Genomic DNA, 27,783 nt, shown 5'->3' on the forward strand with positions numbered 1-27,783 from the left:
GCCTAGAGGTTTTTACTCATGCACTGGGGCAAAGTAAGCTCCTGCATCAGCTGAGCAACCGCTGGCTCTTCATGTGGTACAGTGCAGGACAGCAGCCAAAGAATAGTCAGCGATGAACCAAAGCAAGCTTCACATTGAGCTCCAGGGACAGGACCAAAGCTGGCAAGGGAAGGACTATTTGACCTTAACTGCAGTAGCTCCAGGGAGCTTGTGGATCACGTGACTTTAATGGCCCTGTGAAGATTGACCACATCCTTGTCAGCTTCATGTTATTATGCAGGTGTATTAGAGCCCATCCCTACTTAAACACCAGTACAAGCCCGTAACATTAACAAGTTATTTTAACTGGTACCAAACATAATTTGTGGTAAGGTATAGTTAAAAGTACTTGTGCATACTTTATTAACAGAGTATAAGATCTAAAATTCCTACAAAGAACAACACAGAATCTTAGTCTAAGCCTGGGCAACTGCACACATACACGAATTACAAGGCTTGGAATGAAAGACAAGCAGGTAAGGGAGCTTTCTTAACCAAAAGGCAGGGGAGAAGTGCAATCAACATCTCAGCTTGCACCCTGGAGCTTTATACAAACTGCAAAGTCAGTTTAATTACTTAGTTTATTTCTTTATGCTTTTAGAAACAACTATGGCTGTATAGAACGACAAACAGCAGGAAGTGACTGTGAACTGATTGTAGTCCTTCACTCATCCACTAATGCATACAAAACAAGCATAACAAGTTATTTATTGGCCCATTTATGATGTCTGACATTGAACCCCGCCTCTAGGGTGATGCTCAGCATCTTCATAGACCTCTCCATTATAGTGGTGTCTCCTTTTCTGAGATGGATCAAAGTCCACTAAATCCACTTGTTCCATTTCCTCAGTTTCTTCTATTTCCTGCCTTGCAGGCAGCAGTTTTTCAAGTAGAGATAGCTTATCCGAGGAGAGGAAGCCACTCTCTGGGAAGTTCACCTGAAATCAAAAACTGGGGTTACTCAAGTCTGATTGATTTGGCCTTATTCCATCCCACTACAGCTCAACTACCTGCCAAAGTCAGCTTTATCATCACAGATGACTTAAATTAGTGCTTAAAAAAAAATAAACCCCTATATCACTAGACTATTTTTTATTGCCTCCAAGAAGTGAAATTCTAGTTCTGGCAACTTAACCAAGTTTTATCCAACCAACTCTGGAATCACCCTAGTATCAACATTAGAGATAAGGTTCAGCCTCCTCTAAAACCGCAGCAGAGCCTGCTGCCACAGCTCCCAGTACTAGCTTCTCTCCAGAGAAGAAATCAGCATTTTTCCATCTACTTCTTTGCACACGGGAAGCTGCTAATCCATCCTTCAGGGTGACAGAAACTAAAGAACATGCCAAGCAAATGGGAACTCACAAGCGATCCAAAAGAAATTCTTTTGATAGTTAACAGACTTCTGCACAGTGCTCCTGAAGTTTTCCCTTTGTTTTGAACTGTAATTCTGTTTGATATACTACCTGTTCTCACTGCTGTCAACAATAAATACTGAACCATGATATTTGATAACTGGTATCTTTTCCTGATTGAGTTAATGCTTGAAGGTTAAATTCTGGATGGATATTCAGTGCTGAATTGTGCCATGTAAATTAGGTGATCCACTTACCCTGAACTCTATGATCAGACGTCCTTTTTCATATGGTCTGCGATAAATTGGCATGCCTTCATTCAACACACACTTAATGGCTCCATGCTTGACAACCTGGCCTAAAAAAAAAAAAAGCCAACAGAAAAAAACATAAAAAGGGAAGGAATCCACACAGGGAACAGAAGAAGCTTTAGGTTTACTCCCTTCAATATTTGTGTAACCTTCTACATGGTGGTTTGACAGCTACACCAATATGTAGTACTCTCACAGGGATTACTGCTTCATAACTTCCAAGTAGGAAAGCAGGCTGACATCTACATTACATTCCTGTAACACTGTTTATGCTTCCCAAAGGAAACATACTTACAAATTTATTAAAGGTTCCAAGGTTGAAATAGTGATTTTCAGAGACCCAGGGCCTTCAGTTCTCATGAAGTATCCTCAGGATACAAGTATGTCCATGAGGTAAGGTCTGTTACTATATTACGCAAAGAGAAAGTTACTGCTGACTGCTATCCAAAACCCCCTTTTTTGTTTAAAGATTTTTTACCGCAGAGACTAGGAAATAAGCTTAATACCAGCACCCATCCCTTGTACATCAAGAGGGGATGTTCTGTTCCTTTTAACTTCCAGCTGACATTCACTGTACGTTTGGACTTATAGCAGAAAGCAAGCCAACACTTACCAGGATGGGAGGTAATGACAATGGTTCTGTTATCCAGCGTTGTGATAGGCTTTTGAAAGCCACATAGTGCTTCAACCAGCTGAATATCCATAGACATAAGAAGGTCTTCATCTCGTCTACAGCAGAAATGATCAAAAACAGTCACAGAGAAGCAGTAATAGGATTATACTCAGTGCCCATGTTTCACTTACCAAGAACAATAAAGCTGCAGTTCTAATAGAAGCCCGGGCAATTTAACAAAGAAAACCGAATACTGAGGTAGCACCCCAAACCAGCAATTATTGCTATGATAACCACTCTAAGAGCCACTACTGATGAAGAGTGGCTATCCAAAGTGTAGAAGTGCCTATTTGAAAGTAGATACAGCAAGGTTCAACTGCATTCAGTTTCACTGCACTACTCTTTCCCAATTCTAGGAAAAAGTTCTCTCTCAGCCTCCTAAACAGTGCAACTGGGACAATTAATACCTTTCATTTATGTTGAGTAATACTTAATCTTAGGTGCATCAGCTAGCTGTATGGTATTCTGTTATACTCGCTTTCTGAAGATCCAGTTCTCACAAAGCCTGAATAGGTCATGGCTCAAGTTATAAAAAAGTACCTTCCAGAAACCACCAAGACCACTATCTTTTCCAGATACTTGTTTTAATTGCCTGTTCGGACTTCAGAATAGCAGTTCTAGTGATGTCTGCACATGCTACACATTGAAGAGCCACAAAACCCTCCAGTCTATTCAAAGAACTTAAGTTATTTCACTCCTCCTGTTTTAAAGGTCTCTGGAAGGGGAGTTGCCTGAGAAGTTAAGTTTAGATTCTGACAGGAGAGGGGGAACATTCCACTTGTCCCAGAGCAGCATGACCTCAGCATAACCACACAAGACCATTAATATCAAGAGTTATCTAAGGACACCAGATATGAAGGCAGTGAGCAGAAAGGTGGACAGAAATAAGCCAAGAGAGTTTGACGGCAAGTCCTAGGTAACCATGCAGTTTGGCCCAAACTGTCCCCCTGGCACAGCTGTTTCAGTATCTGGTTTCACTGGAAGTTAAGAAAAATCAGCTGAGTAAGCTTATCCAAAGCAAACAGAACTGATCCTTAACCTGTGAGCTCAGAGTTGTTTGGCACAGAGCTCTAGCACCAACTTCCAGAGCTCGGCACCACACAGGACACTTGGGCAGATAAACCACAGGTTTCCTCAAGAGCCTGTGACTCATGGTGCTGATTTACAATGTCAGTTGCTGGTGTCAAGACAAACGCTTTTTCCAAATCCATTGATTCCCTTGTCACTGCTTCAAACAGAAGCACTGCTTCAAACAGAAGCAGTGAGACTCCAAGCTAAACACACTTCTGCAAGATAATATACTGGATGGACTCATTCCACTAACAGTAACTTGGAACAAGGAAGCTCACAACACAATGCAGTATATCTGGTAACACAAAATACTTAAGATGTGGTCAATGCTGCCTGAGTCACTTCTGCTTTTGCAAGAACATACAGGACTGACTACCCTGCCCAGTGAACTCTGGCAGGAAATTAAGTGGGAAACCACCATTGGTCAGAAGGGTGCACGCTATGTTCACTACGTTTGTCACAAATAAGTTCCTTGAGCAAAAGTGAGCACACCAAAAAAGTTTTCTGTGCCTTGAAGCCAAGTGGCCAATGAAGAGCTGCCTACATAAAAGGCAATCTTCTGAAGCAGGTGATGAAATGCTATCCTAGAAAGAGCAGGGAAATCACAAATTATTCACACCTGCTAAACAATTATTGCAAAAACCCGAGATTTGTAAACTCTTGGTAATTGTAGCTGGGTTTGTTTGCCTTCCATCCCTTTCCATTGCCAAAGCTCACAAAAGAATCTCATGCTGTTGAAGCAAAGGGCTGTGACCAGTTGTACCAACGTGAGTGCTCCTCTGGCCACCCAAACTTGCAGGTGAGTTCTAGCCATGCAGTCCTACTTACTGATATTTCCAGTAGACAAAAGGTGAGTGGTAACCAAGGAAGGATGTGGACAAGCATCCTGGGAGTTAGCACAAAGTATTTCCAGAGTTTTTACCTGGTAAATACAGAATGGTCTTTTTGATCCAAGACAATAATAATATCCCCTGGTTCTAGTCCTGGCTCTTGGTCCCCTTCACCGTGGAATGTTATTTTCTGACCATCCTTCATTCCTATTGCAGAAAACAAAGGTTTTAATTTTTTAAGTCAAAAGCAGTAATAAATTATTTTTATAGGCACAAGCTGGTAACAGGAAGTCTCTGGATCTTCAAATTAGAAGATCAGGACCTTCCCTTGAAACAAGCATCATTTTTTTGTTAAATTACTCACACATCCAACCGATTTCAGTGGTGCCAACCTGAACTATGCCTCAAGATCATTATGCCTAACTGTAGTGCAAACCACCAACCTACCAAAATAAAGTCCTCAAGGGAAAAATTATCAAAACAGCTTTTATTATATACACAAACACAAAAAAAATCCCCCAGAAACACTGTGTACAAAATAAGTTTTGAGCCAGTGACCAGCTTCTTCAGTTTTATAAATTTATGTGGTAGAGCTACTTACGAAATATGCTCATGGTGCCTGCTGAGCGCAAGCAGTACTCTCCTTAGGACTGTAACTGTCATGCAAGGCACCCATTTCACCCACACAGAACTCTTTATCAAATTCTAGCAGCCTCATGGCATCCCACAGTCCGTAACAGAAGAGAAACTCTTCACAGTGATTTCCGCATTCGAAATGTCAGTAACAGATCCCTACTAGTTATTATATTGAATGCTACTGTAGGATTTTCCCCATTAATAACAAATCCAAGCATTGCATAATGTGTGATTACACATACAACAGTTTTAGGTGATAACCAGGCACAAGTGTGTAGAAGCCATGTGCTTGTCAGCCTGCTTTATCTTATAAGCTGCACCACTCCACCAGCTTCTGAACTGCTTTCTCAGGAAGCATTTGTCACTACACATTGTTGCGTTCTCCCATCACTGTGACGGTTTGCACAACAAGTTGTATTTTGCAAGGCACAGAGTACCTGCGCTGCGTGGCACTATCAGGGTTGCATAGCAAAAGGAGTTCTAAGCATGAGAGGCTTAGCACTCTCTCTGCACCCTATTACTATAGCAGACCTGGTTCCCCTTCATACTGAAACACAGCAGAAGTGATCGAGTCTGCAGAGTTTCCCTTCAGGCAGGGAAAACTAAGCCAACAAATGGTGAGTTTTACTGTAAACAGTCCAGCTACCTGATCAAGAGTTGGACTAACACAGTTGCTCAAAAATAATTCTCCACATATAGTACTGCAAAGTTTCAGTATTCATTCTTAGTTATCTGCATAGTATGAAATGTGAACGCAGAAGTATTTTTTAAGGAAGTTCAATAAGTCTCCAACTTTTTAAGGGCAGCAATCTTGCTGTACATGTACTCAGCAGTGTTACTCACCAAACTGACACTACGCATCCACTATACTTTTAGTGCCACAAAGTCAGTCAGTACAATCAAGTTTGATATTTCATCTCAGTAAGACACCTTACCTTTGTCAATGTGAACTTCTAATATCTTCTTTTCTCTGACAATTTTTCTGCCAGTGCAGCTCTTACACCGGTCCTTGGGGCTGATACGTTCCCCATGCCCTTGACACTCCATGCACACAGACTGGATTTGTTGCACCATCCCTGGCCCAATCTGGTGAATTCTGATCTGCATGCCTGTTCCTCTGCAATTAGGACAGCATTCTACTGCACCTTTCTTACCACCACGACCTGAGGAGAATGAGAATTGGAGACACAGGGTTACACACTGTCAGAAAAAACACCTGAAAGCTTTAGAAGCTATTTTTGTATATTTTCTATTTCATAGTTACCTTCACATTTGTCACAGATAACATTCTTCTGCAATGCAAGTTTCCTCGTTGCACCATTGTACAGATCTTCTAAACTTACCGACAATGGATGGACCACATTTTTCCCTGGAAAAAAGAGAACAAATATTTATGTAAACTTGAGTAGCTTGGTCTTTTGAGTAATAGTAAATTTCCTATGTCACTACACTTAAATCACAACAGGTCTATAAGCTTTAACATCCTGTTTTAATATCATTGAATCTTATTTTGTGAAGGATACAGAGTTCTGCCTCACTAGGAATACTTTGATACAACGTTACCATTTTGATACAAACTATTCTTTCTTCCCTTTAACACCAGGTCCGTACTAAGAAGTGATGTGGCCAGCACTTCTCTTAACCAGTTTAACTTACACTAGAGTCTTTTCCAGTGTGATTATCTGGACTGCACTTTTGGAGCAGCACTTTATTGCCGCTTCAACTCAATTTCACTGAACAGCACAGGAAAACAAAAAGGCTCCATGCACTAAATTTGATTTGGCTACCTCACTTAGACGTGGTTACTGGCAATTAAAGACCAAATTCACATTAGACACTACCCATACTGTAGTACAAAAGTTTTAAGGTATGTTAACCTTCCATTTCCACTTCAGCCTGTTAGCAGCTGGGCATACACTCAATTACAGGCTTTCCAAACAGAATGTCGTTAGCTATTAACAGGAAACAATGCTCAGGAGATCAAACTACCACTGGATAAACCAAATGACCTCCACAGTGCATTTCAGGTATTATAGGCTTAATAAAATGTCTTCTCCAATGGAGCTGAAGCCTGTAACAGAATCTTAAAACTTTACGTTTCTGGGATTCTCCTTAGAGACTCCAATTCCACCTACTGTGGCAACCATGCTGCAAAGTCTGAGAAAATGTCAGGAGATGGCACGTTACCTCGTCTCTCTCTCTGCATCCTTCCACCACCGCCAAAGAACATATCGAAGATGTCCATTGGTGACCCGAAGCCCCCTCCAGAACCACCTTCTTTGATGGCCTGCTCACCACCTTTGTCATAGAGATCCCTCTTCTTTGGGTCCGACAGCACTTCATAGGCTTGAGAGATCTGCTTAAACTGTGAGAGACATGTACTGCACTTAGACATTCAGGAATAATAACCTGACTGCCCCCCAGCCCCTCTCAGACAGCAGGTCCACGATTCCCAGCGCGGGCTCCCTTGGGCACTGGGACCCTGGTGTGCTGAGACCATGAACCCTCGCTCCGCACCCCCGGGGCACCGGGACCTCGGTGCCACGCTCCCCAGCCTCGGGGCACCGGGACCTCAGTGCCACGCTCCCTCTGGACCACCGGCGCTTTGCTGCCCCGCGACCCCGGGAGCTCGAAGCCCTCCCGGGGCACCGGGAACCGGCCGCCCCGAGACCATGAAACCCAGCACCCTCCCAGGCACCTCAAGCCCCGCTCCCCCAGACCCTGGGGCCTCGGTGCCCCAGCCCCGTGAGGCGCGGGGCCCCCGCTCCCCGCGGCGCCCACCCTCTCGCCCTCATTGGGGTTCTTGTCCGGGTGGAACTTGAGCGCCAGCTTTCGGTACGCCTTCTTCAGCTCCTCGGCCGAGGCGTTGGGCTTCACGCCCAGCACATCGTAGTAGGTGGTCTCCTTCACCATGTCGGCGCCGGGCGGCCCCGCTCCCCGCACCGGATCCTTGCCCAGCGCCGATCCGGACTCTTCTGGAAAGTTCCACACCGGCCCCGCATCCGGGCGCTTTAGAGCCAGCCCCGTCCCGCCCCGGAAGTCCCGCCCCACCGGTCTCTGCCGGGCGGACAGCCAATCGGAGAGCGAGGAGGCGGGCGAGCGACCAATAGAAAGGGCGGGCGGACGGTGGGGGCGGGCTCTGACGGGGCGCGTGACCAATAGAAAGCGGCGCGCGGCCGGGAGGGGGCGGGCCCTGAGCGCGGCTGGCCGATGGGGGCGGGAGGCGCCGGCCGCGGGGCCAATCGGCACAGCCCCCAGCCGGCGCGCGGCAGTCACGTGGGGGTCGGTGGCGCGCGGGGGCGGTGCCGCCCGGCGGGGTGAGCGACGTGGGGGCTTCGCTGGTCGGGGCCGGGACGGTGCCGCCCCGGGGTCCGGTTTCCTATCGCGGCGGCCTCGTTTCGTAGCGGCTGAGGGCACCCCTGCCCCTCCCTCGCCCCTCTTGGTCCCCCCTCCCTTGCCCCGCTTGTTCCCCGCCCTTTACCTCTCTTAGCCCCCGTCTTTGCTCCTCGCGGGCCCTCCCCACTTTGCTTCTCTAGGTCCCTCCCTTAGCACCTCTTAGCCCGCCCTTGCCCCTCTTGCCCCCTCCTTGCCCTCTTGCACCTTCCTTTTGCCCCTCTTGCCCCCCCCCCCCCTTTGCCCCTCTTGGCCCCCCTCCGTCCCCCCTCTCCCCCTGCTGCTTTCTTGGTTTTAATTGGTAAGTCCATCTGACAAGTCGAGTCCAACACGTCTGGGAAAGTGTCCCTGGCTTTGTGGGTCAGCTCTTCAGTTGCCCGGAACGGCTGTGCCCAGTGGCATGACCTGTGGGGGTGAGAACAGGTGGTGAGGTAGATGGGAAGAAAACACAGTTGCCCTTTACATGACTTGCTCTTAGGTTGCCGGTGTATGTTTGCTTTGAGTTTGAAAAGCGTGGCCGCTGTTAGCAGAAGTGGGCTCAGTGCTGCGTCCAGACCCATTCAATGGCTTTATCAATAACCTGGATGAAGACATCGAGTGCACCCTTAGCAAGTTTGTAGATGACACTAAGCTGGGTGGAAGTGTGGATCTGCTGGAGGGTCGGGAGGTTCCGCAAAAGGATCTGAACAGGCTGGACCGCTGGGCTGAGTCCAAGGCATGAGGTTTAACAAGGCCAAATGCGAGGTCATACATTTGAGGCACAACAATCCTGTGCAGCTACAGACTAGGAGAAGTCTGGCTGGAAATCTGCCTGGAGGAGAGGGACCTGGGGGTGTTGATTGACAACGACTAAATATGAGCCAGCAGTGTGCCCAGGTGGCCAAGAAGGCCAATGGCATCTTGGCTTGGATCAGAAACGGCGTGACCAGCAGGTCCAGGGAGGTTATTCTCCCTCTGTACTCGGCACTGGTGAGACCGCTCCTCGAGTACTGTGTTCAGTTCTGGACCCCTCACCACAAGAAGGATGTTGAGGCTCTGGAGCGAGTCCAGAGAAGAGCAACAAAGTTGGTGAAGGGGCTGGGGAACAGGCCTTATGAGGAATGGCTGAGAGAGCTGGGGTTGTTTAGCCTGGAGAAGAGGAGACTGAGGGGAGGCCTCATTGCTCTCTGCAACTACCTGAAAAGAGGTTGTGGAGAGGAGAGTGCTGGCCTCTTCTCCCAAGTGACAGGGGACAGGACAGGAGGGAATGGCCTCACACTGTGCAAGGGGAGGTTCAGGCTGGACATCAGAAAGGGTCATTGGGCACTGGCAGAGGCTGCCCAGGGAGGTGGTTGAGTCACCATCCCTGGAGATATTTAAAAGATGGGTGGATGAGGTGCTGAGGAGCATGGTTTGGTGTTTGATAGGAATGGTTGGACTCAATGATCCTGGAGGTCTTTTCCAACCTAGTGATTCTGTGAAGTGACTCGGCTAACGAATGGTCTGGCAGCAGAATCTCCCGGACCCTGTTCCACAGGAATGTGACCCATGTGGAGGCTGCGTGTTAGTAACAATCGGCTTGTTTTGCTCTGTAGGACAGGGATGCGTGCGTGCTGGCTTGTGGGGAAAGAGAAATGCAGCCAGCGGATGAAACTGCCACACTTGGAAGCAGTGGTAATTGGGCGTGGCCCAGAGACTGGGATAACAGATAAGAAGTGTTCACGGAAGCAAGGTAAGGTTTGGCTCAAATCCTACTTTTTACATGCAGCAGCAACCAAACTTGTGAAGGGCGTGAAGGACAACTGCAGCACTTGTGTTTGTCAATAAGCATAATTCTCCTGTTTGGCTGAATTACAGTGAAGTAAGCTAGCCAGCTTTTGGCCTAATTCGTAAACCTACTTTGAGCAGGGTCTGAATGAGAAATCACAGTCTGTCCTTGAAATTTAAGCAGGCTTTCCATAGGTTTGCTTCTGCAGTCACCGGCTTATGGTCTTCTATCTCTGCATGGTCCACGGTGTTACTTGATTCTTGAAGTCATCAGGCTTCTTTTGTAAGCACTTATGGATATCTCTGGGTCCTAAAAAATCAGAGGAGACACCTAATAACAGGAAGTTAACCTTTGTAAAAAAAGTGTTAATTCCACAGGCCTGCCAGCCTGTTCCATTGCCTGGACTCTTGCATTGAGAGTAGCACTTAATCTTCCTTGTCTTCCACTAACTGAATTTTAGTATGATTTATTATCTTACAGGTGTGCTGGGAGAATATATTAAGATGTCTGTTATCTATAAAATACTCACTTTCACGTATTCCTGGCCTTATCTATCTTCCCTCTGGTCACAGTCCTAATCCGTGCCGTGTTATCACAGAGAGCTGGTGAGAATAGCAATAATGAGTAGAAGACTTCCTTGAATTTCACCTTTATTCTGAAGTAATTTTGCTGATCCATGTGGTGAGCTAGGCAGTGTGACTAGGTTACATGGGCTGGTTCTGTTTTACCTGTAGTCCTGGAAACAGAGGATGAGGCAGACGTATTCTTTGTACACATTCAGAGATCAGCTTCAGAGGGTGGCAGATCTTAAAATACAGCAATGTTCTCTGCTGAGTTCTTGACTTCCTATTTATGCTATTTTGTGACACACTGTTTTTTCTTTCCAGTTCAGTTAAAAGCAGACTGTAACAAGGGCTATGTCACAGTGAAGCAGGTATGTTTTTTGATGTGTGTGCAGTATTTCTGATACTTACTAGGATGGTAGTTGTACTTAACTCCACAAATGCTGGAAGTGATGATTCTAATCACTGGGTCTGAGGGGCCTGAAGCTGTTTTGTGACCAAGAAAAGTATGAGTGGTCCTGGGAAGGGATCTATTTTTTTTTTTTTTGGTGTGTGTGTTTGTGTGTGCCTCAGTGGAAAGATAGCAGTGCTTCCAGATATGCTCAGTCTTGGACAGCCAGACTTGCAGCATCAAGGAACGCTGCTGGGAATTCTTCCAGGCACAACATTTGGGAGATTTTGGAGTTTTGCCACTAAACTTGTGGATCTGCCTCCTGAGCCTTAAACTTCTGAGGCTGAGACAGCCCTTCCTCTAAGGTCAAATTAGTTCTTGTGCTAATGGGTCTTGGAAGGGCTTTTGATTTGATGGCTGATGGAGTCAAAGCTGTGGTCAGCTCTGGGAAGGGATGAGATGTGAGGCAATACTGAAGGCATTCTTACGTTACTAACTGGATGGAGTAGGCCTACTCTCTCATACTTATGTATTCCTGATATAATAGGAAGGGCCTCTGGCTTCGGGGCCTGGGGCACGTGTGTGCGCCTGCAGCATCAGCATGTGTGTACAAGATATCCATGTGTTCTGCTTCCTGAGGAGTAACGTCTTCCATCAAAATGCCTCCAGAGCTCAGTAAGCACAGGGACCCCACTCATATCCGGTTAATCTAGCAAAGCTCTCTGAGACAGTTTTCCACAGAAGTCAGCCTTAGCCACAATTTCAGCACTGTGTTACTGGAATCTCAGGACTGGGAATGATTTCTGGTGGTGAGTGCTTGCGTATTTTCACTGGTTGCTGTAGAGTTGCTTCACAAGTGGTTTCTGTGTGGCAAAGGGCTCCAGTGATCAGTTCTTTGATAGTGTATTGGCACAGGGGATGGGAATTGTACCTGACTTGAGTGAAACTGTGGAACTGTCGACTAAAGAGATTCTAGATGGAATTTGTGCTATCAGTTGTGCCTGAAACAGAGGAAAAATCTATTGTTTTATATTATCAGCTAAACTTCAGGTAACTTCTCAGTCTTTAAGACACTGTTTTGAGGAGAAAATTATTTTAGAGTTGTATAGAGCTGTAAACTGATGCAGTAAGACAAGGCAGGTAAAAATTGAACCTTCCTGTCCTCATTTTCTGCTCGAATGGAATAAATAATGGACTTGGTTTTGTAAAAGTGTAAGATGCAAAATGATAATAAAGACATTAAAATACAGATAGGCTGGTGCATACTTTGCACAAGCTGAGGCAGATAGAGAAGCTTAGCCTCTCTTGAAAGAAAAAGGCATGTGTTGTTACCATGTTTGAACAGTCTTCTGTGGTCTAGAGAAGGGTTATCACATTTGGCTTGGGAAAGGAAAAAGACTAGTAAGGAGCTGATCCCTGTGTGGCAGACCCTTTGTGGAGCCAAGGAGACTTTTGTTTCTGATTTTTCTTTTGTTTGGTTTTTTTTTCCCACCCAAGAGGGAGCGTGTTGCATGTTTTAGTAGTGGGCTGTGCTTAGTGAGCCAGGTTGTGAGCTTGAACTCCTTTCTCTCTTGAAATGGTTGAGAAGAGCATGCTTGTGTATTTGGAGGCAAATGTGTTGTTGATGGGACAGCATTTGGCAGGAACAGAAAACAAAATGCTGTAGAAAGGAGAAGAAATTAAAATAATTTGAAATCAGGAATCTTTCTGGGAGGTTGGAGTGAGATAATTTGTTAAAACTGTTTTTATTTTGTTATTATTTTTATTTTGTTATTCTTCGTATTATTTGGTTATTCTTTGTTATTAATTTGTTATTCTTCAGATATAGTTGTTACTGCAGCCATTAAATACATAGTTAATATTTTGGAGCTAAGTGCATGGGAGGTTCTGCTGTAACTCTTCAGCCAGCTGCTGCAGAGCTGTGGGGTTCCTGTGACACCTGCCCCCGAGGGTTGTGTGCTGGCGGCTGCTTGTGCAAGACTGAGCTGTAGAGAGGTGTCTTCGCCGTTGGACTTTTCTGATCCTCAAGAGCTGGTCAGCTTGGGGAAGTGGGACGGTAAATCCAAAATGCATTTGCTTTCCAGGATAGTGATATTCCAAGGCAACAGAGCGGTAGTTAGTGATTCTAGTTACAATGTCACATGCTATTTCTTTTTCCTTTTTCTCCCTACCAAAGATAGGAGTCAACCCAGCAAGTGTTGATCTCGTGAATATTGGCAAGGATGAAGAGGTGAAAATGAAGCCTGGCCAAGTTCTGCATATTGTGAATAAACTTTACCCCTACACAGTGCAATTTGCTGATGAGCCAGGGAAAACTGTTGGAGAAGCAAAAGAGAAAATACAGACTGATAAGGTGCTATGTGAGGACTCCAGTGAGAATGATGATGTAGAGCTTGTTCCCAGAAAAATAATGAAGGTGGAGGTGGAGGATACACGAGGTAGTTCTGCAAATCCCAAGCTAAGCAATACTGGTGTATCTCCACCTGAAGGAACTTCAAGCAAAAAGGCAAGTGTATTAGCATTAGTACTTGTGCTGTTTCTCCTGAGGTTGTCTCCTCTATCAGGGCTTTGGTGTTCTGCTTTTGTGGGTGCTGCTGGTGGGGAAGTGTCTCAGGTGAACACAGATACTCAGAGTATTCAGACCATGTGTGCTGAGACAAAGGCTCTGCTCCTGACATCACTCAGCTCCTGAGGAACTTACTTGGGACCTCTTCTCACCTGAGCTCTGTGTGTGTGTGTGTGTGTGTGTGAAGGGTCTTGCTTGTAGCGAGTGAGGATATAATCTGTGGTGACTGCTGCAGTTTCTGCTGGAGGGACAGTCTGCATGAGCTCAGGTTAACGGGAGTCGCACAGGGATACTGAGCTGGCTCTTGAGACAAAATCTGCTGTATTACAAATAGTACAGTGATTGTCTAAAAGCTTATGCCCAGAGAATGACCCCCTTTTTTTTTTTTCATTTTAATTTTTTCTCCTCTTTTCTAACCCCCTCCTGCTTTGGTTATTCCTTATGGTTTACACTCCTGTGTTTACATGAATGAATGTTACCAGCCAAAATCTTTTGAAAGGGAGGTTTTAGCCCTGCTAACATAGACAAAAAAAAAAAAAAAAGACTGCTCAGTGCACATGGAACTATAACAAGGAAGTTGCTGGGAGTAAAGGCATAGAAATGAAACCCCTCAGGATAAAATTTCAGTCTCAATCTTGAAGGGGGTTGACTACTTATTTCAGTTGGGAACTTGAGCTAGTTATATTTGGGCCAGATTTGTGGTGGTATGAGCAGGAAGAGAAGTGATTCACGTTGTTTCTCTGCCAGCACTAGAGTAATGTTTAATCATCTTTCTCTATAAGAATATGACAAAGGTCATAATTGGTTCTGCCTGTAAGGTGGTTATCTGTTTTGAGAAAAGGGCACTTGAGGCACCTTTTATTAGGCATTCAGTAGATGAGTAAGGAGTTGTCTGCTAGTGTTGCCTTGATCTTTTTGTGCCTTTCTTGTTTTCTGTACAAACCACTCCTTGCACAATATCAATCAATCAATAAATAAGGACATCTAAGAGTGGGGCCACACATCACAGCTACTTCTTTGTTCTGTGCAGAGCAGCATATGACAGGACAGTTGATGTTTTACCCTTGTACTTCCCTTGGCCTTTGTGACCTATGAAGCAGAAGGTCTTTTAGTGAAATAATCTGTCATCAATAGTAATTAAGGACTGTGCCATAACATGTGTGGGCAAATTATTACATTCAAACAGAACTAGAGCTCCCTGTTGTTAAATTTCCAACATTTGAAATACTTGACTTTGGATCTTAAGAGTATCTTATTAGAAGTTTTCAAAAGTAGCTTTGTGGGGGCAGTTGGAACAAGTGCATTGGGATTTATAGAAAATAAATAATTCAGCTGTCATTCAGCTCTTAGTTTGCTGTTGTATACTAAAGAAAGAACTGAATGCTTAAAACATCTCTTAAAATATTTTTTCCTTCTGTGTTTTAGGAACATTTAGGACACTGGAGTCAGGGTCTAAAGAGCTCCATGCAAGACCCAAAAATGCAGGTGAGAGCTGTACACTTCTTCTTCACAGTAGTTTCTGTCTAACAAAGTTAAGTCACCTATCTTTCTTCCTTCAGCAGTTTACTTTAATGAGCTGATTAACCAGTGGAGTACCACATAAGGGTTGAATTGTACTTGCATCTCTCTCTGCAGCAGCATTAGTTTAGGAGTCTCTATTATACCGATTTTGCAGGATATTGTCTTTATTTTCTTTGAGCTCTCTACTCTGCCACATCTGGCCAATATATTTCCAAAACGTTGTTGCGAGAGCAGGGGAGCAGTGTGGATCTTTGTTTCCTCAGGGAATGCAACTGAAATGGGGGTGTGGTTTGGTGCTGAGCGGGTAGTAGATGTTCCTGTTCTCTGGCAGTCGTCACTGCTTTGTTTCCAAGCATGATGCAGTTTCCTGGTTTCCATCGAACTCCGAACTGCAGCACCTCTGTACCAGCTGATAGGATGTGACCTCTGGCTCCTCCTCCTGATTTCTTTTTTGCCAGCAGCGATTTCCTGGTTGGTTTCTTTTAACCTTCTGCAGATGCTGCAGTTACACCTCTCTCTCTGCTTCCTTGTGGCAACATAAGTTTTCCTTGAGCTCTCTTTTTTTTTTTTTGTATTTTTGGCTCCTGCCTGCTTTTGGGGAGGTGAAACAAAAACCAGAAATGTCTAGTCTATACACACTGTCTCATTATTGTATTCTGAGAGAGACCTGAGAGAATCTTCCCTATTCATGTATAAAAATTACTTTTGTTTTTAAGTTATGGCAAATATATAGACAACTCCTTCTGAAAACCAGGCTTTTTAACTCAACTCCTAGATAGGGAGAATGCGCTCTGTCAGTATTCTGCAGTCTGGAAGTGTAAGGCCTGAAGCTTGGGTCCTTTTACCTTGGGTTTTAGCTGGCTGACTGCTGCATGGCCACTTAATGTTAGAGGTAAGTTTTTTTTCCCCTTTGTACTTCACAATGAGAGTATTTGTTCAGGAGGATGAATATTACAGACCCTGTGATACTTGGTTCTTGAAACCACTGAGTAATTCCAGTTGGAAAAGACTGTTAGAGGGCACCCAGGGTGGCCGCTTGCACTCAGTTTGATTGTCCCAGCCTTTATCCATTTGAGTTGAGATAATCTGCAAGGATCATGATCCCACAGACTCACTGGGCCCCTTCAGGTGATGACCACCCTCAGACCAATGAAAATAATTTCATTGAGAACTAATCAGAAGGTCAATGTTGATTTTTTTTTTTTTTTTTTTTTTAGTTCACATCTGAAGCATTAAACTTTGTTGGGTTGTAGGAGAATTGGATGTTCTCTGGGAAATGCCATCGGGTTCAAATGAGTCTTTCTGCAGAGACTGATAAAGCTATTGAAATACTTGCTTACTTTTTAAATGTGAAACTTAAACTTCATCCGTTAGGTGAAATTTCATATAGCACTTACCAAGAGAGTATGATAAGTTGGTTTTGAAAGTGTCCTCTGAATGTTAATACACAAATACCTGTTTGTGAAGTAGTTTTACCTTTATTATTGTGGTTTTGAACTAAGTTTGCAAATAGTAGAACTCCTATCTCCACTTTTTAATAAAATATTGAATAGATGGCAGTATTTATTTCTTCTGAAAACACTTGATCATCATTCCGTTCCCACTGGCTGCATAGGCAGACACTAATGTTAGTATATAAAAATATGACTGCATCAACCAGTCTTGCTGCTGTAAGAATCAGTCCTATGATTTGTGTGCTGATAAAATTTTAATCTTCCTTCCCATAGGGCAAGACCGATCGACTCTGTATGTAAACATGATAATAATTAGTAAAGATGACAAAGTTATGATCCACCTCTCACCGATAGGTGCACAATGAAGAGATCAGAGACACAGCATAGTTTCTGCTTCAGAACTTGAGAGATTTTTTATCCCCAGGGCCAGGTTGTCCCTCCTGTTTTCCATGTGCTTTGCTACCATTTCTCTTGATCAGCTACATCAAATTGTTGCAGAAGGCAAGCCAAAATGAAAATGGGGAAGAACACCATGATAGACATGAATCTGTTCTTTTTGTGAACGATCTTGCAAAGGAGCATGTATTAACAATAAAAGAAGGCCAAGGAGAATCTCCATCCTTTACTGGATGCAGGGAGGACAGTAGTGACAAAGGATGAGGCTGGAGTACTTAATGCCTTCTTTGCCTCAGTCTTTAATAGTAAGGTAAGATGTTCTCTGGGTACTGAGCCTCCTGAACCAGAGGACAGGAAGGGAGAGCAGAACAAAGCTCCCATGATCCATGAGGAAATGGTTAGAGACCTGCTTGGCCAATTAGACATTCACAAGTCTATGGGGCTGGATGAGATCCACACAAAGGTATAGAGGGAGCTGGCAGAGATGTTCACCAAACCCCTTTCCGTGATCTGCTAGCAGTTCTGGCTGACTGGGAAAGTTCCACTTGACTGGAGGCTGGCAAATGCGATGCCCATTTACAACAACAGTTAAAGGGAGGATCCAGGGAACCACAGACCTGTCAGTCTGACCTCAGTGCCAGGGAAAGTCATGGAGCAGGTCATCTTGGGGGCCGTCTTGCAGCACATACAGGACAACTGGGTGATCAGGCCCAGTCGGAATGGGTTTATGAAAGGCAGATCCTGCCAAACTAACCTGATCTCCTTCTATGACAAGGTGACCAGCTTGATGGATGAAGGAAGGGCTGTGGATGTAGTGTACCTGGACTTCAGTAAAGCCTTTGACGCTATTTTCCACAGTGTTCTGCTTGAGAAACTGGCTGCTATTGGCCTGCACAGGCGCACCCTCTGCTGGGTTAAAAACTATCTTGATGCCTGGGTCCAAAGAGCTGTGATAAATGGAGCTAAATCCAGCTGGAGGCCAGTCACAAAGTGGTGTTCCCCAGGGCTCCGTGATGGGTCCAGTCCTGTTCAATGTCTTTATCAATGACCTGGATGAAGGGATTGAATGTACCCATAGTAAATTTGGGGATTATGCTAAGCTGGGAGGAAGTGTTGATCTGCTGGAGGGTAGGGAGGCTTTACAGAGGAATCTGAACAGGCTGGATTGATGGGCTGAGGCCAGCGGGATGAGGTTTAACAAGGGCAATGGGCGAGTCCTGCACTTGGGACACAACAACCCCATGCAGTGCTACAGGCTTGAGGAAGAGTGGCTAGAAAGCTGCCTGGCAGAGAAGGACCTGGGGGTGTTGGTTGACAGTGACTGAACACGAGCCAGCAGTGGCCCAGGTGGCCAAGAAGGCCAATGGCATCTTGGCTTGTATCAGAAACAGTGTGACCAGCAGGTCCAGGGAGGTTATTCTCCCTCTGTACTCGGCACTGGTGAGACCGCTCCTCGAATCCTGTGTTCAGTTCTGGGCCCCTCACCACAAGAAGGATGTTGAGGCTCTGGAGCGAGTCCAGAGAAGAGCAACAAAGCTGGTGAAGGGGTTGGAGAACAGGCCTTATGAGGAGCGGCTGAGAGAGCTGGGGTTGTTTAGCCTGGAGAAGAGAAGGCTGAGACATCAGCGTCTACAACTGCCTGAAAGGAGGTTGTAGCAGGGTGACTGTTGGTCTCTTCTACTAAATAATACGTGATATGATGAGAGGGAACAGCCTCAACTTTCACCAGGAGAGGTTCAGATTAAACAACAGGAAAAAATTCTTCACTGAAAGGGTTATCAGGCACTGGCAGAGGCTGCCCAGGGAGGTAGTTGAGTGACCATTCCTGGAGGTCTTTAAAAGGAGGGTAGGTGAAGTGCTCAGGGGTAGTGTTTAGTAGTGGACAGGGATGGTTGGACTCAGTCTCAAATGTTTTTCCAGCCTAGCAATTCTATGATTGTGTGATTCCATGTTGGTTAGTGTGATCTGAAATAGCTTGGACTTGAAAATTCTTTTTTGTCTTTATAAAGCTGGTGGATGTCTGTAGCGCTGAGCACACTGTTGTAGCACCTCTGAGACTTGTGTTTTGCTCCAGAAATCTGTGAAGGATAAGGCAGTCCAGTGCATTCCTACATGTTCTATACTGAGTACAGTGCTGTGATTTTTGTTTCAGGGACCGCAAGCTTGTATGTAGCCTGATGTTTCCTAAACCTCACTGGTGTCTGAGTCCAGGTGATTTTCCACCTTTAGCAATGGTTTAACTTACTGCTGTATTAGAATAGAAAGGCTTTCTTTAAAAGTGGATCAGAGGGATGCTGGAACATCTCTCTGTAGCCGCCTGATGCATAGTACGGAAGAGGGTGCATATCCTGGACCTACTTAGTTCCAGTAGAAGTCCTTGAAGTGGAATGCTGTGCTGTTTGATATTTTTTCCCATCTAGTAATCTTCCTGGCTTTCTTCCTGGCAGTCTCAGTTGCCCTAGCAACATATAAGAATGCTTAGGGACTTATGCAACCACAACAGAATGCGTAGATTTGGAACATCTCAAAATCCACTAAACATAGCGCTGATAGGAATAAGACATTTAACTTTCAAGCAGTAAATAATGTAGTTATTTGTTTTGCAAGGTTTACAAAGATGAAAAGACGGTAGTCATCAAGGATAAATATCCCAAAGCACGTTACCACTGGCTTATCTTACCATGGGACCCCATTTCAAGCCTGAAGTCGGTCACCAGGGACCATCTTGAACTCTTGGAACACATGCATGCAGTTGGGCAAAAAATGATCGGACAGTGCCCTGAGAAAGAGAGTCTGGAGTTCAGACTGGGTTACCACGCTATCCCCAGTATGAGGTAAGGCCTAGACAGGTCATCAGGTGGAGACTCTGTTCTGCTTATACAGATCTGATGTTTCTAAAGAACAACTAATCCTCCTAACCACTACCAGCACTTTGGTGTCCGTGTCCTTTGGATGCAGCTGTGTACACACTGCTGCATGTGTGCCAGTGGGCTCTGTGGGTGTCTTAGGCCCAAAGGGAAGTGCTTCCTTACTTCTCCTAGCAAACATCTGTAGCTGGGGCTGCGACGTGGCTGTGGTATGGTCCCAGCAGAAGAGGCTGCATGGCTGATGGCCATGTGCTAGGCCATCCCCCGTCCCACAGCATCCACCTGGGATCAGGGAGTGGCTCTTGAGCCTATCAAGTCCTGCCTGATACTGAGTGAGGATTCAAATCTTGTGTATCAATAGGCCCAGATGTTGCGGTGTCCAGACGCCTGTGGGTTTTGCAGTCAGTGTTCTTAAGTTGTTCTCTAGTTCTTTGATGAAGCTTTGAGTCACTGATCAAGTCCCATTCATTTAGACCTTTGGTTTATTAAAATTATTGGCTGTGTTTATGTAATCTAGCAGGAATACAGGCTGTTATTAGGGGCCAGTAGAAAAACCGCCAAGGTCACTAGTCTGCATAAAGTGAAATGCTTGGCCTTGGGCAGTGCTTCCAGAACAGACTGGGTTTCTTCTGTCATAGGCCTGTAGGTCAAAAAGAGTAAGACTGACCCGTTAAGGCTGGCAGTCTGACTGCTGTATCATGTTTGCAACTGATAGTAGTGCAAAAAAACATTGAACATTAACATTTTTCTTCTGTTTCGCATAATACATTTTTTTCAGTCAGCTACATTTGCATGTAATCAGCCAGGAGTTTGATTCTCCAGCCCTGAAAACCAAAAAGCACTGGAACTCTTTTACTACAGACTACTTCCTAAACTCTCAAGGTAATGATTAGAAAAACAATTTCAGAACATGTAATTCTGCCTGTGGGCTCTGGCTTTGGGCTTTTTTCCCCAAACAAACATGTAAGCCTTCAGTTCTGTTGTAATAAGTGAAGGGTTTTATGTAAATTCAGATATTGGGGAATAGAACTAACTAAAAGTTAACTGAAAGTTGTGACTAGTTTGAATTAGAATGCAGTGATGACTTACTGTGCATGCAGAGCAGCGCACAGCGCTGCCACAGATCTGTGTGTTTTGTGATGCTACATGGTCCAAATACCTCTGGTATTTTTTTCAGATGTGATCGAGATGGTAAAAAGCAAGGGAAAAGTTATTGTGAAAGATAATGTCTCTGAACTTCTCAAACTGCCCCTCAGATGCCATCGTTGCAAGCAACAGCTGTCCACTGTCCCACAGTTAAAGGATCATCTCAAGAAACACTGGCCAAAATGACTGCAAAAAATCCTCTTGCAACCCATCTTCAGCTTTCAGGTTAAAACAAAGACCTCAAAATGTTAGTGGACATATGTCTTCTTTGTTAACTGCAATAATTGAGATATGGAACAATGCTACCTATGGGATACATGCTACCTAGGAACAGCAGCATACTAACTGTCATAGCTTAGAAAAAAAACCCCTAACCATAAAAATGAAGTGACTTCTGAAATTGAAGGTGTGTTTGCAGCTTTGTTGGGTACTGATGATGTTGCAGAGCCTGATCTGGCTGATGGCAAAGCTGTCAAAGGAACATACAAGAGTGTATGTGAAGGAACATGAGCTCCAGCCTCCTAGTTTCTCTCTCACAGAGCAGGGCTTGAAGGTTTCAATGCTCCTCAACTTCCCCTTAGCTGTGGAGCAGGCATTGCCTCTCACCAGGGTGCCACTGCAGTCACTGCTTAGGCTCCAAGAGGGGCATTCTTTCCCCTTTCATATACAAGGATAATTCACTAATCTATATATAAGAATCACAGAATCACAGAATCCCTAGGGTGGAAAGGACCCACTGGATCATTGAGTCCAACCATTCCTATCAATCACTAAACCATGTCCCTCAGCACCTCATCTACCCGTGCTTTAAACACCTCCAGGGAAGGTGACTCAACCACCTCCCTGGACAGCTTCTGCCAGGGCCCAATGACCCTTTCTGTGAAATATTTTTTCCTGATAAATACATGTATAATACACAATGAGCAGCTTTACTGCTCTCCAGAGTAATAAATTATCATGGCATGCCGTTGCTTGGCTGCATGTATTGAGGTGGTTTAATGCTGCCATTTCTCCACACCAGGGTTTTGGTAAGCCTTTATCATTCAATTGCCATCAAGATTTGAACTCCTAGATAGGCAGTAGAGCAGCAGTAGTAATCTGTTCCTCCATCCAGAACTGATTTATAGGGTTCAGTTTCATTCTGAGTCCATCTTTATCTTAAGTGAGATGCCCTCTGGGTGAAATGGCTTTTAGTAAGAGCAGAGCTTTTATTATGCAAGGAAAATCCTGCGTGCTCTTGATAACATATTCTGTGGGCAGAGGGTGTCCTCTTCTTTCATGCCCTCGTGCAGCAGCATGTTATTTACACGCCTAATTTCAAACACCAGTCACACTTAGGTGTTTCCTGATACTACTAATATTATGGCTTAATTTAGAAAGCAAAACTTAAAAAAAAAAAAAAAGGGAAACAATTACAAAAGCAGATCTGAAAGATGGCTTATCTATTTCATCTTGGACTATGTTCTGCCACCATTTCGAAGACTTAGATCCAGGAAAACACTCCTACCCTGTGCAGCCTTTCATGTTTTGCTGTCTCATGGCTTTACTCTTGGAGCTCTTTCCAGTGTAGTCACAATACCTGACAACAGGCTTAATTCATCCCTGCATGGCCCAGAACAGGCTACATGGAACAGCTGAAAGCAAGACCACTCCAATGCTTCGTGAAACACTGACAAAGCATCGTTTTACCACTCCAACCATGCAAGCCAGCACAGCACAGTCAATGCCTGCACAGCCATCCCAATACAACCTTGCATCACAAAACCAGTGATGTATAGCACTAGACACACGCTAATGCTGTGCAATAAAAACACAGCCCACTGCTGTGTCATTACATGCCTCCAACAGACAGGAAGTGCCTTGTTTGCAATGGCATTTTTCCACAGCACCTAACTGAAATGGCTTGCATTGAACGCAGCAGCTGCCAGGCCAAAAATAACTGAGGGAGAGGGGCGCTGCCACTGCTGAAGTGTTTCCAGTGTCTCCTGCAGAGCCTGTCCCTTCTGTGCTCCTAGGTCTGCTGCTGTTATTCTCCCATCACATCATGGAAGAATAAGGTAAAATATTCAGGTATAAGCTTAGACCATCAGCTGAAACAGTCCTGCAATAGCGCACTGCATCGTCAGAGTACAGCTGCTGATCTGTCAAACTCAAATAACTAGGGTAGAACTCCCCAGCAGTGCAGCCACTGACACCACCCACCCCAGCCCTCCCTCATTTTTATTCATGTTGTCCTCTACCCAAGATCTCCCTGGTGTGAAGGGGCACACTTCCAGGACAGAAATGGCTGTTGGTTCTGCAGGGTGCACTCTGATGCAACACTGATTCTGATGAAAATCAGAACACCCAGCAACACCCAGCTGCAACAGAGAAAACACAACTCATTTGTTTGGCAACCACAACAATTTGTTATTGGTACAGACTTAACTAGTGAAATCTTAAAAGCAGGCCGAACAGCTTAAAATCTAATCTGTCATCATGGCAGGTACCATCCACGGGAGGGAGTGATGGCCAACAAAACAGCCTATCCAGCACTGGTGGGGTTGCCTCATCCAGAGGGAGGGAACAGGGGCGGGAGATGCTGAATTCAACCAGCAGCATTCAGAGCCACACACTCTTTGACAGCCTCACAAACCACCTCTGCAGTGGATGAGAGTCGCCATCAGCATGAGACCACACAGATCACTGCACAGTTCATCAGGTGGAGGGACCTCTCACTTGCACAGGCCTAAGAACAAAGCATCAGAAACACCAGGGCAACTGTGGTTTCTGTAAAGCTGTAATGAAATTACATCTAAAGTTATAGTTCAGAGTCCACTGGAAATCCTTGGCTTTTAGTTATTGGAGGAGATGCAGTTTCCATTGTAGATTTTTATTGAGTTTTGGTGGAATAAGCAATTCTGGATCTGAAAGGCAAACAGGACAAGTGTCAGAACAGAGGGTAACAGCAATATGGTTTCCTCAGGAGTTGTCAACTACTTAGTTTGCTTTTCTTTACATCAAAGGACACAGAGAATTCTGTGACATACAGCATTTCCCCTTAACGACTGATCACCAGCTTGCACAGAAGAATGCCCCCAGCAGAACTGGTTACAGAAATTAGTCTTTGGGGCAAGTTAAGTCCCCTCTCCATTAAGTGTTATCTTTCAGAACAAGGAGACTGTTGCCTTAATGGCAGAAAGCAGAACACCACTCATACACCAGTAACTGGGACGTCATGCACAACAGCCAGGCTGCATCTAGTGCTTTATTACATGATTTCTCCAGGCAAATCCAGGACTAGTGGGGAAGAGGAATGACAGAGGGGAAGTGGGACCAGCCCTTGACAGGTCTCTCAGCCCTACGTTTGCATTAGCTGCAAGAACTTGAAGATGGCAAAGGACCAGGGCAGACCGTAGCCTGGCCTGGCTGCCAAAGCCAGATGAAAATTCAGATGTTACAAGCAGAATTATCTGACACTTCTCCTAAGGAATTAGACTTCCTGTTCCCTCACAAGAAACAGACACTACACATACAGAAAGCCAGGTGCACAATTCAGAGAAGTTTTAGCACAGGACTTCTGGGCAAGTAAAACCTTAAGAAGCCTGCTCACTTGCCACAAGTTGGGAAGGTACACCATAAAAAAAACCACCAAAAAAGAAACTCCTAAAAACTGAAGAAATTTACAACCCTTGGCAAGAAACAGTGCCTAGAGAGCCTCAAAGGCCACTGACCTCACTGACATTTGACATGCATACCCAAATCAGAGTCTCAACTAACCTTGTACAACAGGAGTCATCATCCTCTTCTGCTGATAGGCAGCCATAATGCTGTTTGCAGTTGAATTTGGTCCTAGAACCTGTATGAAGAAGCAATACACGTTCCAACCAGCACAAAGCAAGGCTAAGAGCAGAGATACCTGCAAAGAAAATTTTAATCTCCAAAAGCAGCAGCAGCTGCCTGCAGGAGACCTCACAGTACAAAGTAACCAGATATATGTGATCGAAGTCAAGTAATATTTCAGAAAAGTTAACAGAGAAGTAGAATAGAGAACTGCTTTCAGACAGCTTCTTAGGACACAAAACCCTTATCACAGCATCTACGTCTTCACAGCACTGTAAATGTCATGACTTGCTGTGACTACTTTCATTACAGTGCCAGCAATATTTAAAGTTCATTTGAGAGTCTCAGCTCCTCGACACATAGAAGTTTTAAACTGCCCTTACAAATCTTGCTAATCAGTAGTTAGTGAGAAGATACTGGGGAATATCTTGTGTTCACCACGAATGTTCAGAAACCACTTATTAGAAATACAGGCTTTGACTCTGGAAGGGAACTAAGTGCAATCCTTATGATTTCCTCATTCTGCATTAAGCTGAGGCTTAGCAGCCTGACATAATCCACCCTTGTTTTTGCAATATACTCCTTATGATATACTGGTTCAGACTGAACTGTCCAGTATGGTAGCTTTCCACTTCACAACACCAGGCCGGACAACCGCTGTACCATACACAAAAGCTATGCTAATACTTTAACCATCAGGCCTAAAAAAGAAAACAGCATTCTTATGTTCTAAAAATTCCTTAAGAAAGAGGTTATGAACAGAAGTCACTACTAGGACAAGGTAACACAAGCCTTATGAAACCTCATCATGCCCAATGCAGCATTCCGTGCAAGTGACACAGCAAGCTATAGCTGTTGTACACATCTAGACTGTACTGACTTGGCAGGTACTGCACAGAATATCTATTTGGCTTCTACAGAAAAAAAGCAGATATGGAAAGCCAAGGAAGGATTCCAGACTCTTCACTGGAGAATGCAAAATACTGCTAAATACTTGGTATAGTACAGCAGATGTGATGGGTATTGCAGATGAGCACAGACCGGGTTGATAGAGCTCTGCTGCAGGACTGGAGTCCAGATTTCTGGGATCGAGGCCTCCATCAACTGCAAAACCTCCTCCAGGACTTGCTGCAACACCCCAGCTTGCTCATCATAACCAAACAGCACGAGCTGCTTCAGAAGGATGTGTATGTCTCCTGCAGGAGGGAACAGACACACAAGCAACAGCAATTAACACTGGTATACTAAATAAACAGCTGTATTTCTCTGGTATCGGGGCACAGAAAGAAATAGCAAATCAGAACTGGATCTGTCCATATCCAGCCTCTACAGTTATAGGAGCATAAACATCAAGCTTGTCAATGGCACTGACAGTGCCTCACTTCTCTGCTCCCTAAGTTCAAATATGGAAAGCTCACACTACTACGTGTTCTTCCAGGCACAGAGGCAGATAACTAAATCAAGGTCCAATTCAGATGGTCTTATTGACCAGGCAGCTTCTTTCCTCAGCATACTCATTGCCTCCAGTTGTCCTCACAAGCTGTAGAGCATATTAAGATCAACTCTCCTACCCTTCACAGTCTCAACAGCATGAACATTTTCTCCCAGAGCTTCCAGAAGGGCAGTATCTTCAAAAGGACTCCCCTCCTTCAAGCTGTATCTCTTGCGTTCAGCCTTGCGTCGGTTCTTTGAAGATCGCCTGAAAAGGAAGATACTTAACTATAGTGTAACAGGATTAGCTATAACAGGGCAAGTCTGAAGGAACACAAACAGTGTGGATGAAACTTGTTGCTCTAGTCCTTACTCTCTCCAGTGAGAGGTGACTACAAGTAAGCCTACGTATCTTTGTGTCAATGTTTCAATACTACTCAACAACTACCCTTTGTGGTCTGAAACACAAGTCAGTAGTTGGGCTGTGTCAGTATCACAAAAAGGACTGCTCTGTGCTCCAGCAAGATTAAAGCATTGCTTTAAGCACAAAGGAGAGTAAATTGTTTGGCAGTAGTTGCTGTAAGGCAAAGCTGAGCTCCACTTAGAACAATTTTGTGTACATTTTTATCTGTGCTGTCTCACAGAATCACGGAATAACAGAATGCTTTGGGTTAGAAGGGACCTCTGGAGATCATCCAGTCCAACACCCCTGCTAAGGCAGGCTCGCTTACAGCAGGTTGCACAAGAATGTGTCCAGGTGGGTTTGGAACATCTCCAGAGGAGACTCCACAACTTCTCTGGGCTGCCTGTTCCAGTGCTCCATCATCCGCACAGTAAGGAGTGTTAAGGTGGTGGAACTTCCTACGTTCTAGTTTGTGTCTGTTGCCCCTTGTCCTATTGCTGGGCACCACTGAGAAGAGTATGATCGCATCCTCCTGACATGCCAGCTTTTAGGTATTTGTAAGCATAGGCGAGATCCCCTCTTGGTTTTCTCCAGGCTAAAGAGACTGAGCTCACTCAGCCTCTCCTTGTAAGAAATACTCCAGTCCCCTGATCTCCACAAGCTGTGCGCTGATGTAGCTCAGCTCCTGATCATTACCACAGGAAAGCCCCTTTGAATCACAGGCTAGTACTAGTTGCAGTGTCCCTGAATGATCAACACTCTGTCACAGGTATGCTGAACACTATGGCTGCATTCTCTTCTTATATAGGCCACAGAAAGTGAGACCAGAAATCTGCACTTTTCCTACAACTGTATTTTTCCACCTTTCAGCTAGGGAATTCAGAAGCAATCCCACAGACTACACTGGCCACCCCGCACTGCAGCTCACATTCTTAAGAGCAGTAAAAGCAACACAGATGCTCACTGTGGGAAGATATCAGTATGAGATTCAGTAGCAATCCCCACCCATCAAGTGCAAAGAGCACAAGCCATGTGTGCAAGCTGTTAATGTTTGAGCAGCTCTGCCCACATTCACTGTCAAGCTTCTTACAGCCAGCTACTCTGGCAACATGCACAACACTCACAGAGCCAGCTCTGGACCAGAGTCTGTGTTCACGGCTCCTCTGCTGGG

The 27,783-nt window shown here is 44.9% G+C and overlaps 3 protein-coding genes and 1 non-coding gene across 4 annotated transcripts in view; 1 reads left to right on the forward strand and 3 right to left on the reverse strand.

Moving 5' to 3' along the window:
- Nucleotides 1-263: 263 nt before the first annotated feature.
- Nucleotides 264-7,935, reverse strand: DNAJA1 (DnaJ heat shock protein family (Hsp40) member A1). The gene is made up of 8 exons (XM_069879887.1): nucleotides 7,694-7,935; nucleotides 7,100-7,277; nucleotides 6,177-6,281; nucleotides 5,848-6,075; nucleotides 4,369-4,483; nucleotides 2,316-2,431; nucleotides 1,649-1,749; nucleotides 264-977 (listed from the first exon to the last, which is right to left on the reverse strand). The coding sequence occupies exons 1-8, from the start codon at nucleotides 7,823-7,825 to the stop codon at nucleotides 759-761; spliced, it is 1,194 nt and encodes a 397-aa protein (XP_069735988.1). The 5' UTR covers nucleotides 7,826-7,935; the 3' UTR covers nucleotides 264-758.
- Nucleotides 5,386-5,491, reverse strand: LOC138733759 (small nucleolar RNA SNORA66). Its single transcript, XR_011339451.1, has one exon. It is a non-coding gene; the product is annotated as a small nucleolar RNA SNORA66 (small nucleolar RNA).
- Nucleotides 7,936-8,210: 275 nt separating the features above from the next.
- Nucleotides 8,211-21,383, forward strand: APTX (aprataxin). The gene is made up of 8 exons (XM_069880474.1): nucleotides 8,211-8,229; nucleotides 9,880-10,016; nucleotides 10,940-10,986; nucleotides 13,183-13,512; nucleotides 14,998-15,057; nucleotides 19,551-19,777; nucleotides 20,589-20,692; nucleotides 20,988-21,383. The coding sequence occupies exons 2-8, from the start codon at nucleotides 9,887-9,889 to the stop codon at nucleotides 21,140-21,142; spliced, it is 1,053 nt and encodes a 350-aa protein (XP_069736575.1). The 5' UTR covers nucleotides 8,211-8,229; nucleotides 9,880-9,886; the 3' UTR covers nucleotides 21,143-21,383.
- A 1,957-nt stretch (nucleotides 21,384-23,340) lies between these two features.
- Nucleotides 23,341-27,783, reverse strand: part of ELP1 (elongator acetyltransferase complex subunit 1) — a 33,346-nt gene continuing 28,903 nt past the window's right edge. Inside the window, exons 33-36 of the mRNA XM_069880336.1 lie at nucleotides 26,350-26,477; nucleotides 25,820-25,974; nucleotides 24,716-24,794; nucleotides 23,341-23,862 (exon numbers count right to left, since the gene is read on the reverse strand). Of these exons, the coding sequence (XP_069736437.1) occupies nucleotides 23,795-23,862; nucleotides 24,716-24,794; nucleotides 25,820-25,974; nucleotides 26,350-26,477 (430 nt within the window). The 3' untranslated portion in view covers nucleotides 23,341-23,794. The remainder of the gene's footprint in view (nucleotides 23,863-24,715; nucleotides 24,795-25,819; nucleotides 25,975-26,349; nucleotides 26,478-27,783) is intronic.

The sequence above is a fragment of the Phaenicophaeus curvirostris genome, chromosome Z (assembly GCF_032191515.1).
Source record: "Phaenicophaeus curvirostris isolate KB17595 chromosome Z, BPBGC_Pcur_1.0, whole genome shotgun sequence".
Lineage (NCBI taxonomy): Eukaryota > Metazoa > Chordata > Aves > Cuculiformes > Cuculidae > Phaenicophaeus > Phaenicophaeus curvirostris.